Here is a 15,190-nt window from a genome sequence, read left to right on the forward strand (position 1 = left end):
ACTCCATATTCTTTCATGTTGAGTAAAAAGAGGCTGAAAGGAAATGTTAATATTCAAGATATCCTAATGATTTCAGATTATAGCGGACGAACACCTGTCATTAATAGGGAGAATATATTTTTTCAGTTGATTGATAGTGTGATGATATTAAATTAATCTTTGATTTTTTGACATTATTGCTTATATTTACTGAATAGTTTGAGCCTTGAAAATGCACCATTGTTTAAGATTATTACCGTAGATAAACACTTCGTAATTCTCATTTTCTGATGTTAAGCAGTCTGAAAAACATTTACAGGCAGTTCAAACTTTCTCCAGTAGCAATTCCTGAATAACCAACCGTATAAACTACTCCTTGCAATACATCAATGATGACATAAGAGAACAACTATGGACGAAGATTTAGTAACAAACATGAACCAACAGAGACATACATCATCAGTAACAACAACTCAGATAAATCAAAGGCTTCCCATTGATGTAGTTTATGAAAGTATAAATAAAAACTTTCTTTCTACCTTACTATTAAAAATGATATCCTACAAATTGGAAAATTGAAAACAACACAAATCTAAAGTCTCTTTAAAATTTAAATACATATCCCTCGACAAGCATTGTTTTCTAAACCTTATTACCAAGACACACATTATCAACAGGGATTCGTGTTACTTCGAAGTGGAGCCAGAGAATTAGCCTCCAAGCATAGCAAATTAGAATTCAGCCTCCACATTTTGTTGTCCACCTGTCAAATAAAAACATGACAATTTATTTCATGGTTCTCAAATTTCAAATTCTAAAGTAAATGCAATCTTACATAGAAACCATAAGATAGAAGATAGAAGAGTGGCAAAGGTGAGAAGAGAGAAAAAGTTGAAAAATGTTATGGTTTACAAAATCCTCAAAATGTCCGATTTTTTTTTTTATAAAAAAAAAAGGATCAATTTGAAAATTTCCTATTAAAATCAAATAGCGGTTGAAGCGGCCGCCATACGCTCCACATCGCTATGCCGCTATAGCAGCTGAAACGGACGCTGTTTGATTCTGCGCACCGCTACGATGATTACCATAGTGGTTCGTCGCCGCTATCGGCCACTATTGACTACTATGGGCTAAACCGAAATTTAATGAAGAACTTTGAGTTTGACACATGACACTCTAGCTTATTAGGTGTATTTGAAGACTAGTTGATACATGACACCCATTCCAAAGCTTTGTCACTCAAAAGTAACAAAGGAGATGCAATTCATAAACTTATGTACAGTTCAACCAGAAAAATACTCTCATTATATGTCACATGGTTTTAAAGTAAATATTACTGTATGTTTGAAGATATAAAGTTAGAATGGTTTTCCCATTTCCTATCTATCTATAAACATATCCGTGCAAGTATATTGATGTGTGTGACTTGCTCATTAATCTGATTCACACTTGAACCTTTCATTCAATCATTAGTTCAATCTTCAATTTTGTTTATAACATTTGAATGACAAAGCAAATAATTAGCATTCAAGAGTGATTGAATTTCTTTTAAGGAGAATCATCTTATAGTTAATAATAATATTAAAACAAAAACAAATTCATTAGAACAAGGAGATTGTCAAGTCCTTATAAATAACCATGTTAGATAATCATTCAAAAATACAATCAATCTAAGCAATCATAAAAACGAATATTTACTCAATCGATTATAATGAAAACAACATATACAAATGAATGAAAATTCAAACAACTAAACCACAGAGGAGGAACTTACTTTCATAAAATTGAAACTAAGCTTTCAGTGTAGTCCATGGTCGAGTACCAACATACATAATCATAAGTACTATCTCTAATAATTTTTGTTCGCTCTACTTTATTATCTCTCCAGTTATAGAGAATTGCAGCATGTTCATATTGCCTCTTAATTATTAGTGTATGACCATCCTCATATGGAAGCAACGGCACCAATTGAGTTGCCATGTAGTAGTCATGGTCTATTTGAAGATCTTGATAACTAATTTTAAAGAATTGAGTCCAAGAATCTTCAACTCCAAATTTCATCATCCGCCATATAACAAAATCGGGTTCCTTGTAAGAATAAGAAAAACAAAGGCTTCCCCCCAAAACACCAACCGTTGGAGCTTCAGGTGGCACCTCATCAAAATCACGAGGCAATTGGTACTTATTGTACGTCTCAGTCCCCAAATCAAGTGAAATAATAACAAACTGCTCAACTGTGATATTCTTACTATTATAGTGCAAGTGATTGTGAATAGCCAACCAATTAAGAGTGCTGCTCAAATACACACCACAATTCACACGACGATCATGAAGTTCAGTGTCGTCCAAATGAAGAGGAGCAACAGGGAAACTTTCAATATCTCTCCAAACATTATCATGCAAACTTAGAATTTTGACATTGCTTCTGCAGTGATGTTCTGGATCGTAACGGGACGCCACCGCTTTCTAGGTATCAGTTGAATTGTCATAGCCAAAGTTGAACTTGAAAAGGTTAGTGTTGCCTAGAGAGCTGCTGCCACAATCAAGAAAATAACCAAAATCTTTAGTTGTCCTGGTGGCTGGGTTCCATAATCGGAACTGGTAACCATCTTCTCCAAAGAAAGTTGACAAACAGATCAATCCATTGCAGGAACCAACTATAGTATGATAGTTCTCCATTAGAAAATAACAGTCATCATCGATGACGGAATGGGTGAATGAAGGGTTCTCTATTAAACGGCGAATGGAGTAGGGAACGACACTGTAACCCAAATCAAGTACATAATCAACCATATCATCGGCGTGATACGTGACTAATGTAAATTTCGGATCTCGTGATGCTGACCTATTGAGATGTAATTTGATGAAGACGGTGTCGAAAATTAGGGCTTTCCAATACTTATTCACGCACCTGAATTGAAGAAGAATTTTGACGGGAAGATAAGAAAGTACCTCAGCGATGAGATCGTCGGGAAGCACCACCACCGTCGGAGGCCTATTCTTCTTGGCTGTTTGGATATCCATGTGAGTGATAGCAGTGAGTTGAGTTGCGGCGTTGTAAATCGTGATGAAGCCCTAAACAAAAAGCTTATATTGTATTGAGGTGCAAATCGACACTACTTTACTTTAATCTGCCACATGCCAACATCCCACGAATTCTCTTTTTTTTTTTTTTTGAAGGAAGCCCACGAATTCTTTCTGTTTACTTTTCTTTAGCAATGTAAATATGAAGTGACACGGGTCTTTTTTTAGTTAAGTAAGGTTTTGGCTTTGAATTCAACTTTCAACGGTACATGTAGAGGATAACGTTAATGCATAATGTATTTTTAAGGTACTTGTTAAGAAAACAAAGTTAAAAATTTTGTGGGAAAATTGTGTTTAACCTAAGTAAAAATTTGTAATTTTCAATGCAAAATTTTCATTTTTTGCTTGCTTAACTAGTATTTTTAAAACATTTGTTAACATGACACAACATAAAATAAAAAATGCTAACATGTGCACTTAGAGCATCTTAAATAAGGATGTCAGAAGTTTCATACACCAATGATTTTGTATGTTAATATTGTTAATTTAGTGGAATAATAACAAAATTGGTAGGTTAAAAATTGTTGAAGTATCTTCAATAAGATACAATATGGGTGCATTTGATATAGTAAAAATTGAATAACATGACCGGTGAACTACAGTTGTGCAATGTTTGATTTGTAACACTATTTCAGAGACAGTAGAAATTGGAGGCAAGGGACATAACAAAAACTAAAATTCTTGTCCTTCGCTTAACAACAACACAACTTTTTGTCCCACATACTAGTTATAAAATACCAAAATAGCGTTTTGTCCACAAAAATCATATAAGACCAAATATTATTCAATACCATAAAAGTTTGTCATGTGTTGTTTTGCCTTATGTTGTGTTGTTCCATCGTTTGTCGTTTTGTCCAATATTTACTGTTTAACCGATCAAACACACCCTATAATAGAATAACATTGAATGCAAGTAAAATAAAATCTATAAAAATGTGTGTTGTTAAGAGTTGTATTAATTTTTTACATTTTTTATTATAGGGTATTGTTTTTTTTTTTTTTTGGTAAAAGAGATTACTTTTATTAACCAAACCATAGTTAATACAAACTACATGGAAGCATGAACCATAACAACAAAGGAACAAAAGCTAAGCTAAAAAAAAAAAAGAAGCAAGAAGAAGGTCCCAACAGCTCACAATCTTAACATTAGGCTCTTCAGCGGATTAATTTTCAACCCTCTATTGTATACAACCTCTTTCATTTGGTGAAGGAGCTCCCGATGATGATTATGAAATATTATGTCATTCCTTTCTTTCCAAATATATTGTGTTACACTCACTATCATTCTACTCAGTTGATGCATATCATTGCTCTTGTTGCATTGACTTTGAATATATTGCATCACATCTTGCCAATTACTAGTATTAATGCTCATGTTACTCCATTGTGTTGCACCTTTCCAAACAGTCTCAGAATACTCACAAGTAAAGAAGAGATGAGAGTGAGTTTCATTCTCCTTTTTGCACAAAGTACACAAAGGGGCACATTGTATTGCAACTTTACTTAATCTATCATAAGTTGGCAATCTACCATGTATAGCTAGCCAAGAAACAAACAAACAATTTGGAGGAGCAAGATTATTACATGTCATTTTCCTCCAAGCAACCTTGGCAAAATCACCTCTTAAGTCATTATACATTCTCTTAATAGAAAAGTGGTCTTGCTCAAAGACATTACCATTGACATTTGAATAGGTCTTTGTTGCATCAAAAACATTTTTCACTACCCATGAAGCCTGTGAAGGAACCTCCATGAGTAGAATCGACAAAATAGAGGGTATTGTTTTACTATTGGAACAATATATATATATATATATATATATATATATATATATATATATATATTGCATAAATATGACGTGGCATCGACAAATCATATTTTACTAGTGTATGGAACCTAAAGTAGGTTCCTTAATATTGATAATTGAAGATGCTCTTAATAATTGATCCTGCCGAACCTAATGTTGAATGGTTTTTGAGTATAGGGACATTCCTTAGCAGGCTTGGTCTCCAATGGAGGTGGTGGTACCTCTAAAGGCACTACATCACTTAAGTCAATAAGCGTCTTGGATCTGTGACATATTTTACGATCAAATGTATACGAACCTAAACCAATGCCTTAGGTTAAAATTTATAGAGTAGGTTTAGGGTTTTGGTCCTTACCTTTTTTTTTTGACGTTCGGTTTTGGTCCTTACTATGTAACCTAGAAAGTGTTAATATCTTCACCCAGTAGTAATGTTGCACCTCTTTTATGTAATTTTTTTTTCTAAACTATAAATGTTTTGCCTTGTAAACAAAACAAAATACATTTCCTAACAATTTGTGAGTGAATATTAATATAATGGGCGCATACGGTTAGTGTAAAAAATTAGTTATACACCGGCAATTAATGGGAGCTCTCCGTTTTTTTTGTCATGTTATTATTTTTCTCTTTGAGAAAGAGAAAAAGAATTAAACTCATTTCATTAGATAATATATTGTTAATACAAGCGGGTACAACAATAAACAATTGGGTGCTAGCTTTTAACGAGGCTGCATATATATGCTAAGTTGCTAACTCATGAATGACCCTATTTGCTTGCTTTCGGCTAAACTATACCTTATAGTTGGTAAAAAGAGTATTAAACAGCTTCCTAAAATGCCGAATTATGCTGCCAAAAGCATCGATAATGATCTTCGAATCCATAGAAAAATCTGTGCTATCAAAGCTTAACTCAGCCACCCATTGTAGCGCTTGACAAAGTCCTAAAGCTTCTTAACATCCAGCAAGCATAATGGGGCGAACCATGTGATTTTTGCTAGAACAAAACTTCCGTCTGCCAATGCTAACCTTATTATTGGTGGAAGAGAAGGAGGCATGCATCAACATTACATTTAAATCTACATGGGGCGTCTGTGCCATCGAATAAAAGTTACTTTCAGAAGAGTAATGTTACTTGGACTGTCTTAACACAACCTTCATAGAAACCAAATCTTCACTATTTATTTCTCTGTTTTTTTTTCTTTCCCTAAGCATCAAAAGATTCTCCCTGTTTTTGTTGTTACAAGAAAACTGATTTAGATATAATACAATTGCTTTTTAACCCATTCAGCATAACTTGTAGCATCTGCTAAAGTAGTCGTGGCACGAGCTTGTCCGCCAAAGCTTGTATCATTCTGCACATAGCATCTAAAAATATATTTTGCATCGAATCATATATAATACCACAAGGACACAAGTAAATATGTAAAAATTAACATATTATTTGGTTTCAGGGAAACCAGTCACTCAAATTTGACAAAAGTTGTCAATGAGTGTTCTTATATTGAGTTAGTTGTCGGTGCATTCAGTCTCTAATATGCAACATCTAGTAAATAACAATAGGAGCAGATGCAAAACAGAGATTTTTTCATAAACTTTTTCTGTGAACCATTGATGAATAAAGTTCATTCATTTAAAACTGATGCAATTAGACCATTTTTACTTTGATGTTTGAACTGATGCAATTATACCATTTTTCGACTTTGTGGTCTTATTACAATACATATTGATTATGAAATAATGTATTGGATATCATACCAAATTCAGACATTAATTTCTCCGTGACGCTTTTTTACAAGAATATTTTTATTATGCTGCAAATAAGTTATTGTTAGAAGATATCCATTTACAACGAGCAATATAGCACAAAATAACCACATATCAGCCTATCAAGCCCTTTCAAAGTTGCAAAATCCAACGCACACTGAACTTTAGAGTCGGGAGTCTACCTAGCTTCAGCCACGTAGTAATCAAATTGAACGAACACTGAAATTCGGAATACTGAAATTGAACTGAACTGAACAGAAACTAAAATCTAAGTGAACAAGAACACCGAAATCGGAACTGAAGAACACTGAAATTGAAGTGTGATCGAACTCAATCGCCAATAAAATTAAATGAAAATAGCAAATCTAGAGAGCAAACCATAGAGTTGAATTTATGGTTATGAGTCAGTTAAAAAACCAACATATTTTATCCAATTTTTTTATAACCTGATATGGTTATGGGTATGGATAACTCACTTATCTGGTGAAAATGAACAACCCTGCCTGGGATTTTATGACAACAGTCACATTGTAGCATAATTGGTTATTTGATTTTGACTGTGACATATGTGATATGTGCATAGCCTGCAATCTCCTCTGTTTCATATTCGGCAAAAGCAAAATTAGGAATGTGAATGTGAAACTCTACCACTCTTGTCTGAATTAGAATAGCATAATAGACACTGTCTACATTCTTCTAAACCAGCAATAAAAGCAAACTTCCTATTGTGATAGCGTAAGGAAATACTGAGTGATGTTGAATTCAAAAGAATAAAAGAAATAATACTTTTGTTTAGAATATAGGATGAAAGAACAGGAGAGAAAACTCTCCCCCAGGGATTTCGCCTTTTTCAATAGAGTCACTATCCATGCACTCTCCTATTTATACAAGACAAGGTACACTTATTAACGGAACTTACATATCAATCATAAAAATAAATATTCACTCAATCTATTAAAATGAAAACAACATATACAAATGAACATAAATTCAAACAAGTAAATTAAACCATAAAAGAGGAACTTACTTTAAAAAAATTGAAATTAAGCTTTCAACATAAACCTTGGTCGAGCACCAGCGTATAGAATTGCTAGTTATATTATCGGTAATACTGCTTGTAGTAATTTTTGTTCACTCTTCTCTATTTTCTCTCTAATTTTAGAAAATTGTTGCTGATTCTTGATTGCACTTAAAGTGCCAATGTATCATCAATTCATCATCCTCGGAAAGAAGCAGTGGAAGCAATTGAAAATGATATTTTTTCTCGTCATCACTACACTCTTCGTCACTAGAGTAGTTATAATCCATTTGAAGATTTTGATAACTTATTTTAAGGATTTGAATCCAAGAGGTGGAAAAGGTAGCACTTCATCAAAATCACGACACAGATGGTACTGAATAAATGTCCCAGTCTCTAAATTGAGGAAAAAATAACAAACTGTTCAAAAGTGGCAATGAGATCGACCAGGAGAATCACCACCATCGAAGTCATAGACTTTTCAGAGTTGATAATCTTCGATGGAACTGTTTCATAGAAAATGGAGTGTCTAATGAATACAGGAATATAAATAGTGTCTATTTTTTTCTTTTGAGCAAAGGCAAAATTAATACATTTCATTCATAATTAAAGGGTATAAAGTAGATGGTACATCATAGAAAATATGGGGGATAAGATTAAATAAGAAAGCTCTAGCAATACTATGGGCAACCTTATTGGCTTTCCTCCGAACATAAGACACTCAAAGTCAGAATTATCTAAGAGATTCCTACATTGTGATATGAGGTCCTTAAACTCATTGAGAGGGACATTAGAAGTAGCAAGTGCATCAACTAAAGACTTACAGTCCGTTTCAAAGCAAATGTTGTGCAATCCATTTGATGTTCCTATTTAGATAGATTCTACTTTCTAGTAAACCAATGGATTATGCTTTTAGTATCGTGACGGAGAAATCCAACATGTTTGATTTAACGAATCAACCCCAATGAGTCTCTAAAGCACATATTGTATCCCATGATTGAGTTGTTGTGGAAGGTAGCTGCGTTGACGTTACACTTTATCATGGAGGACATCTTTGGCACGAGTAACAATGAAGGTGGGAGAGGTGCCGGTGGACTCCCAAAGCTTAGTGTTGCGGCTCTTCCATAGGCTCCATAGGGTCATAGAGGTTAATGTTTGATGTTGCGTCGATAACTTGCTAAGTAAGTCAAACAACATTACAGTAAAGTTATGTTTCGAGTGGAGTACTCACATACAGTATTATGAATGCTAATTCTCTCCCAACAACTTGCAGCTTTTGAACATACAGAAAACGTATGCATGTGCGTTTCCTGCAAGGATAAATAAATAGTGTCTATTTATAATTGTTGTTTTTTGGAAAATGTTAAGAGATATGTCGTTATTTGAACAAAAAAAAAAAAGGATAATTTATGGGACAATCAAAGATACACATAGAAATGTAAGTATTGACACAAAAATCAAAACAAAATAGAGATAGTAAAAATACAATAAGAATATGAGAGAGATGTCATAAAAATTGTCACTAAGTGAATGAAATAATTGTACAAATATTATTTATCAATATTAAAGAATGTTTATAGATTACATTATTTGGCAAAAAGTGCCTACTTTTTTCTAAATTACATTATTATATACCCCTCATCCGATCAATCAATATGTCATATTAATTTATTTTAAGATAAACTTAAATATCGAACATTTTTTTTAAAGGTATCGGTATCCATCAAACTTACGTAGGAATTTACCTAATTTGTATTGAAGTACCCACGTGAAATATGCATTATTTTATATTCCACATTCAAAGTTGTCGGATTCGCAATGAAAATTGAAGGAATCTTGCCGATCTAATGATGCCCTTGCCTTGTTTTATATTAATATTATGGTTCATTATTCTTGTTCAAAAAAAAATATTATGGTTCATTATTATTTTTCTATATAAACAAGCCGATTCAAATTTACATTGACCATTCGAGTAATGTTATCAACAATTTTTTTTGTCAAATAACCTAGTGGATGGAGCTTACACATTTTAAATATAGAAAAGTGGGGTGTCCAGGTTCGAACCTCCGACCCCTGCATATATTATGCATTGTCCCTACCAACTGAGTTAAACTCACGGGAACTTAACAAAATCTTTCTAACATTTTTTTTTTATTGGATGAAATACATGTAGGTTTAATTACTTTAAAAATGGGTCCCGTATAAAATAGTGAGGAGTAGTGCTAGCAACACTCTTTTAAACTTCGATAAAAAAAAAAAAATACTTTTTTCAACACTCACTTTATAATTGTCCTAAATTATGGTTTGTCTCACTTTGGAAATGTGTTCCACTTAAAGTAGTGAGTCATACATTGATTTTATTCAATAAAAGAATGAGTGTTGAAGAGTGTTAAAAAGAGTGTCTCTAGCATTCCTCAATAGTGAGAGTCGAGTATATTTCATCTAATAAAATAATGAGTGTTAGTATGTTAAAATAGGTGTTGTTAGGATTATTTTTGACACTGGTGTTGTGATTGTTGCTGATGTTTGTATTTGTTGCTGATGTTGTATGTTGATTCCTTGTGATATACTAGTAGTCACTATAGTGTGCTTGATAATTTAAAAAAATGCCTAGTTGCTCACCTTGGTTGGTGCAGAACAGACAAAATAATCAAACACTTATTTCTCTAATTGGGTAATTTTTAATACCTCATTCACTTATATTGGTCTTCTTGCCCATCCTATTTAAATGTTTTCTCCTCTTTTATTCTCTATACATTAGTTCCACATTTTGTGTTAGAGCAGGAAAGACTTTTATTCTGGTGTTGTTTGCCTATCAATATGGTGGTAGAAAACTCAAACCAATTAAAGGAATCCAGTGATTTCACTTATGATAGAGAAGCCGAAGTTAAAGCTTTTGATGATTCAAAAGTTGGTGTCAAAGGTTTGGTGGATTCTGGGGTGTCAAAGATTCCACGCATGTTCTACACTAGGAAGTTGGAAATCTCTGAAAGCACAGCTAGTGACTCCAAGTTGAGTATTCCTATCGTAGACCTCAAAGATATACACATCAATCCAGCTCAGCGTGTAGAGGTAATTGACCAAATTCGAAGTGCATGCCATGAGTGGGGATTTTTTCAGGTGATTAATCATGAAATTCCTATTATTGTCTTGGATGAAATGATTGATGGAATCTGTAGGTTTCATGAACAAGATGCCGATGTAAGAAAAGAGTTTTATACACGGGATTTAAAGAAAAAAGTTTCGTATTACTCTAATGTACGCTTGTTTAATGGACAAGGTGCTAATTGGAGAGATACATTTGGTTTTGCTATTGCTCCTGATCCATTCAATCCAGATGAAGTGCCACAAATATGCAGGTAATAAACTCAATATTAATTTGGATTCTCACTCTCTAAATCATAATCAGATTTAATTGTATATCTACAGCAGAAATGAGCTTAGGACTGCAATCCTTACATTTTTTGAAAACGTAGGAAACTTACTCGTTGGACTTGAATGGTAAACGAGCTTAAGTTAAGGATAAATCATTTAGGAGAATTTGAATTCGAATCCTACCTACAAAAAAGTTTGGCCATATTTACTTATCTTCTGACCGAACTAGAATTACCATGGCTCCATTCCGTTAGGAACCAAAGAGTTAAGGCCCAATTTTTTTTTTAAAGGATTACCTTGATGTTTTTCTATTTTGTATGACTGAATATATTTGACCCTTGATTTATTATGTAACTCTTATGTTATAAATAGAAGATGCCTTGCAAGTTTTCTATTAAATATAGTACAATCAAGTTTTCTAGAGTTCACAATTGTCACATTGCATCACACATATAACATGATCAGAAGTACATTTCAGTTACAAATCATGTTCATTTGAATTATTTTAGTCATTGATGGATTGATTGCATACTTGCAGAGATATTGTGATTGAATATTCACAAAAAATAAAGAATTTGGGTTTCACAATCTTTGAGTTATTGTCAGAGGCACTAGGACTTAACCCTTCTTACCTAAAAGAGTTTGGTTGTGCTGAAGGACTCTTTACTTTGGGTCACTTCTATCCAACATGTCCCGAACCTGAATTAACTATGGGCTCGACCGCGCATACTGATAGTACCTTCATGACATTACTTCTACAAGACCAACTTGGTGGTCTTCAAGTTCTTCATGAAGATAAATGGGTCAACGTTCCTCCGGTACATGGAGCTCTTGTTGTAAACATAGGAGATCTTCTACAAGTAAATATTCTAACCCTAAACATAAGGCAACTCAATCTTTTGCTTTAGGTCTACACAAAATTTTTAATATTAAAGAAACTTCTACGATTATTTAGTCTAGTCTAGTAACCCATTTAAGTGTTTTTGTCTTGGAAGAACAAAGTTTATCATTGCTTGAGCCAATACAACAGTGGCGGAGCCCTTCCTGGGTTCAAGTGGGCCGACCCACACAAAAAAAATAAAAAATTAACAACGAGGTCAATTTTGTGAGATTTTAAACAATTTTGCAACGGTTTTAATGCATGGCAAATTCAAATCCCCGCAAAGTGGTGTAGTGACCCACCCAAAAAAATAAAATTAAAATCCTAAGTCCATTTGCGAGATTTTAAACATCTTTTCAACGGTTTTAATTTTCGAAGGTTTCAAAAGCGGCATACATAATTTTTGACATGGTTGAACTTGCCTGGTTAGCGAAGACTTTACCATTAGCAATTTTTGTGAAATATAATAACAAAACTTTATAAAAAGGCAAAAGCAATAAAAATAAAAAGTAATATTGAAGAGGTTGCCAATTCAAATTTGCAAAATCCATATACGTACTTAATGAATTGAGTGCAAGACTATCAATATATACTAATCACATCATCACATGTCATTTTTACACATTATTTCACCAACTTGTGCATACTTAGAATGTGATTATAGTGAACTGCAATTGTTGGCTAGAAACCATTTCCAAAATTAAAATCATTGATTTCTTCATCATTGAAAGTTTGTGGTGACAGTTTTGTCATTTTTTTGTATACCTATGCAGCTTATCTCAAATGACAAGTTTGTAAGTGTTTTACACCGAGTCTTATCACAAAACATTGGTCCAAGAATTTCTGTAGCAAGCTTCTTTCTGAATTCTCGTGACCCAATTGAAGGAACATCAAAGATTTATGGTCCTATTAAGGAGCTGATTTCAGAAGAAAACCCGGCAATCTACAAAGATATTACCATAAAAGATTTCTTGGCACATTTTCATACAGAAGGCCGTAATGTGAAATTTTTGTTGGAGCCCTTCAAGTTGTGAATTCAACATGTGAATATACTTTATATATATATATATATATAAAACAAGCAATAAGTGTGCTCTATATGTATAAAGTTTGAGACTGAAGTAAATGAATTATCTATGCTTGTTGCATTTTCAAAAAGTACTTGGAATGAACTACAAATTTATAAACATGAACTTTTTTTTTTTTTTTTGATCAAGCAAAGAAATACTATAAAAGACCTGGAGAGGGCTAGAACCCTTAACAACAAAAGTGCTTACATTCCTTCAAAAAAAACAAAAGTGCTTACATCAAAACAAAAAGAGGGTGTAAATCCTGAGGATGCAATTCAAAGGTCTAAGGTCTTCAATGTAAAAGTGTCCATCCAAATAAGCATTAAGAATTTTAATTTATTTTTGTATACTTACTAAATTTAATTTGTTCAACTATTTTTAATTTTGGACTGTCGGGGAGAACCAAAGTAGTGTTACATGTGTTGTGGTTGTGTCGTATTTTATTCTATACGATTGTTTGTTTGTTTTGATATAAAGTTATTTTTTTGGTAGGTAAAGTCTGATTAATTGTTTCATACATGAATCAAACTTAAGTTCTTCTAAACAACTTGTTCTCGGTATAGCTCGTTAACTACTCGAGCCTAATTGATTTATTTGGGCTTCAATTTTTTTTAAATAACTAAATAGTCTCTCAATTTTAAAAATAGTTTCATAAGTAAATGTCGATTTCTCTCAAAAAAAAAAAAGTAAATGTCGATCGTTATAAAATTTCTAAATTTGTTTTAAATTCCTCTATACTTTATTTTATCAAGTTTTGATCTTTTAAAATTAGGTAGATTCTTAGGAACCTTGGAGTTTTGTCGGATACCAATATCCTCTAGGCAATATTTGTTTAACATTTAAATTTATTTTAAAATAAAATTAATATGAAAATATGACATGATATTGATTGATTAGATGAATATGGTATATACTCAACTAAACTACAAGAGTATTATTCACCTTAAAATATTTCGGTCACTAAGAGTCTGATGTGGAAGTGCCACATGTACTATCTTTGTCTGCGTGGCACTGACATGGCTATGTTTAAAGTTGCAAGTTTTTTGGCCACGAACCACGATAAAATCATGTTTAGCCACGGTGGATCCATGGCTAATTTTAATCTTTTTCTTCAGCATCTCTTCAACATCATCACCTCATCGTGGTTTCTTCAACATTATCATTGGATTTCATCATCACCACCACCACCAAAACAACTATTAGTGTTTTTCTTTCTCTCAATTCCTCACCAAAAATCCCTACTCTCCACTGTAACCCCTTCCCAACCAGCATAAAGAAAAATCAAAGAATAAGAAGAAAAACGAAAGTGATCAAATTTACAAAACAAAATTTTCGAAGAGGTAGGAATCAACGAATTGTGGAAAATCCAAATTCTTTGGCTTTGCATCAAGGTTGGATTTTATTTTATTTTTTTGTTTGATTTTCTGGATTTGATTTTTGTGTGAAGATGAAGATTAAGATGATGGAAAGTGATTTTCTTTATTTTCTTTTTTTCAGTTATTTTTTTTAAAAAATTTAAAAATAAATAATTTGTTGAGTTGGACATTCACGTGAGCATTTAACAGACACATTATATATAGAATCATTGTGAAACTGGGTAACATTTCTAACTGTTACAGACGACATATATATAGGATCATTGTGAAACTAAAAAAAAAATCGTAAAGGATCAATATGAATTAAACGTAAAGGACCGCGAAAGGTATTTGACCTGTTTATCAAGGCCTACCAAAAATAGTGAGACCATTAAACTTTGAGCCTGCTAGCAGCTAGCTACTCAGTTGCTTGTGAATTCGGAGAGAAAAAAATAATAATTTGAAAGGGTAAGTCACAATGATTTAGCGAGGAGACAACAACCACCACCAACTTAGAAGGGAAACACACAAGGGCACCCATGATTACTTTCTCACATCTAATTTCAATTTTCTTATCTAGCACCATGTAAAAATTTAATAAATCAACAATCAAGTGTACCATGGAAATTCATAAATTTATAAATTTATCCAATCAAATAAGACTAATCAAAAGTCCAATGTCATAAAGAGGTGAAAACCAAATCGACAACTTTAAAGAAAATAAAGAAATTGGGTATAAATTAAAAGAAATCAAAATAATCAACTTCAAATAGATACAATTTAATAAGATAAAATAATCAACTTTAAAGAAAGTATAAAAATCTGACTTTAGTGAAAATGAATTAAAATGATCAAATCGAT

At 32.7% G+C, this 15,190-nt stretch overlaps 1 protein-coding gene and 1 pseudogene across 1 annotated transcript; one reads left to right on the top strand and one right to left on the bottom strand.

Annotated features, from left to right (window-relative positions):
* Nucleotides 1-576: 576 nt before the first annotated feature.
* On the bottom strand, nucleotides 577-3,048 carry LOC11430129 (F-box/kelch-repeat protein At3g23880-like; annotated as a pseudogene).
* A 7,319-nt stretch (nucleotides 3,049-10,367) lies between these two features.
* Nucleotides 10,368-13,097, top strand: LOC11438884 (1-aminocyclopropane-1-carboxylate oxidase homolog 12). The gene is made up of 3 exons (XM_003623943.4): nucleotides 10,368-11,008; nucleotides 11,563-11,884; nucleotides 12,678-13,097. Exons 1-3 carry the CDS (start codon nucleotides 10,470-10,472, stop codon nucleotides 12,936-12,938), a joined length of 1,122 nt encoding a protein of 373 aa, XP_003623991.1. The 5' UTR covers nucleotides 10,368-10,469; the 3' UTR covers nucleotides 12,939-13,097.
* Nucleotides 13,098-15,190: the final 2,093 nt, after the last annotated feature.

Source organism: Medicago truncatula, chromosome 7 (genome assembly GCF_003473485.1).
Source record: "Medicago truncatula cultivar Jemalong A17 chromosome 7, MtrunA17r5.0-ANR, whole genome shotgun sequence".
NCBI lineage: Eukaryota > Viridiplantae > Streptophyta > Magnoliopsida > Fabales > Fabaceae > Medicago > Medicago truncatula.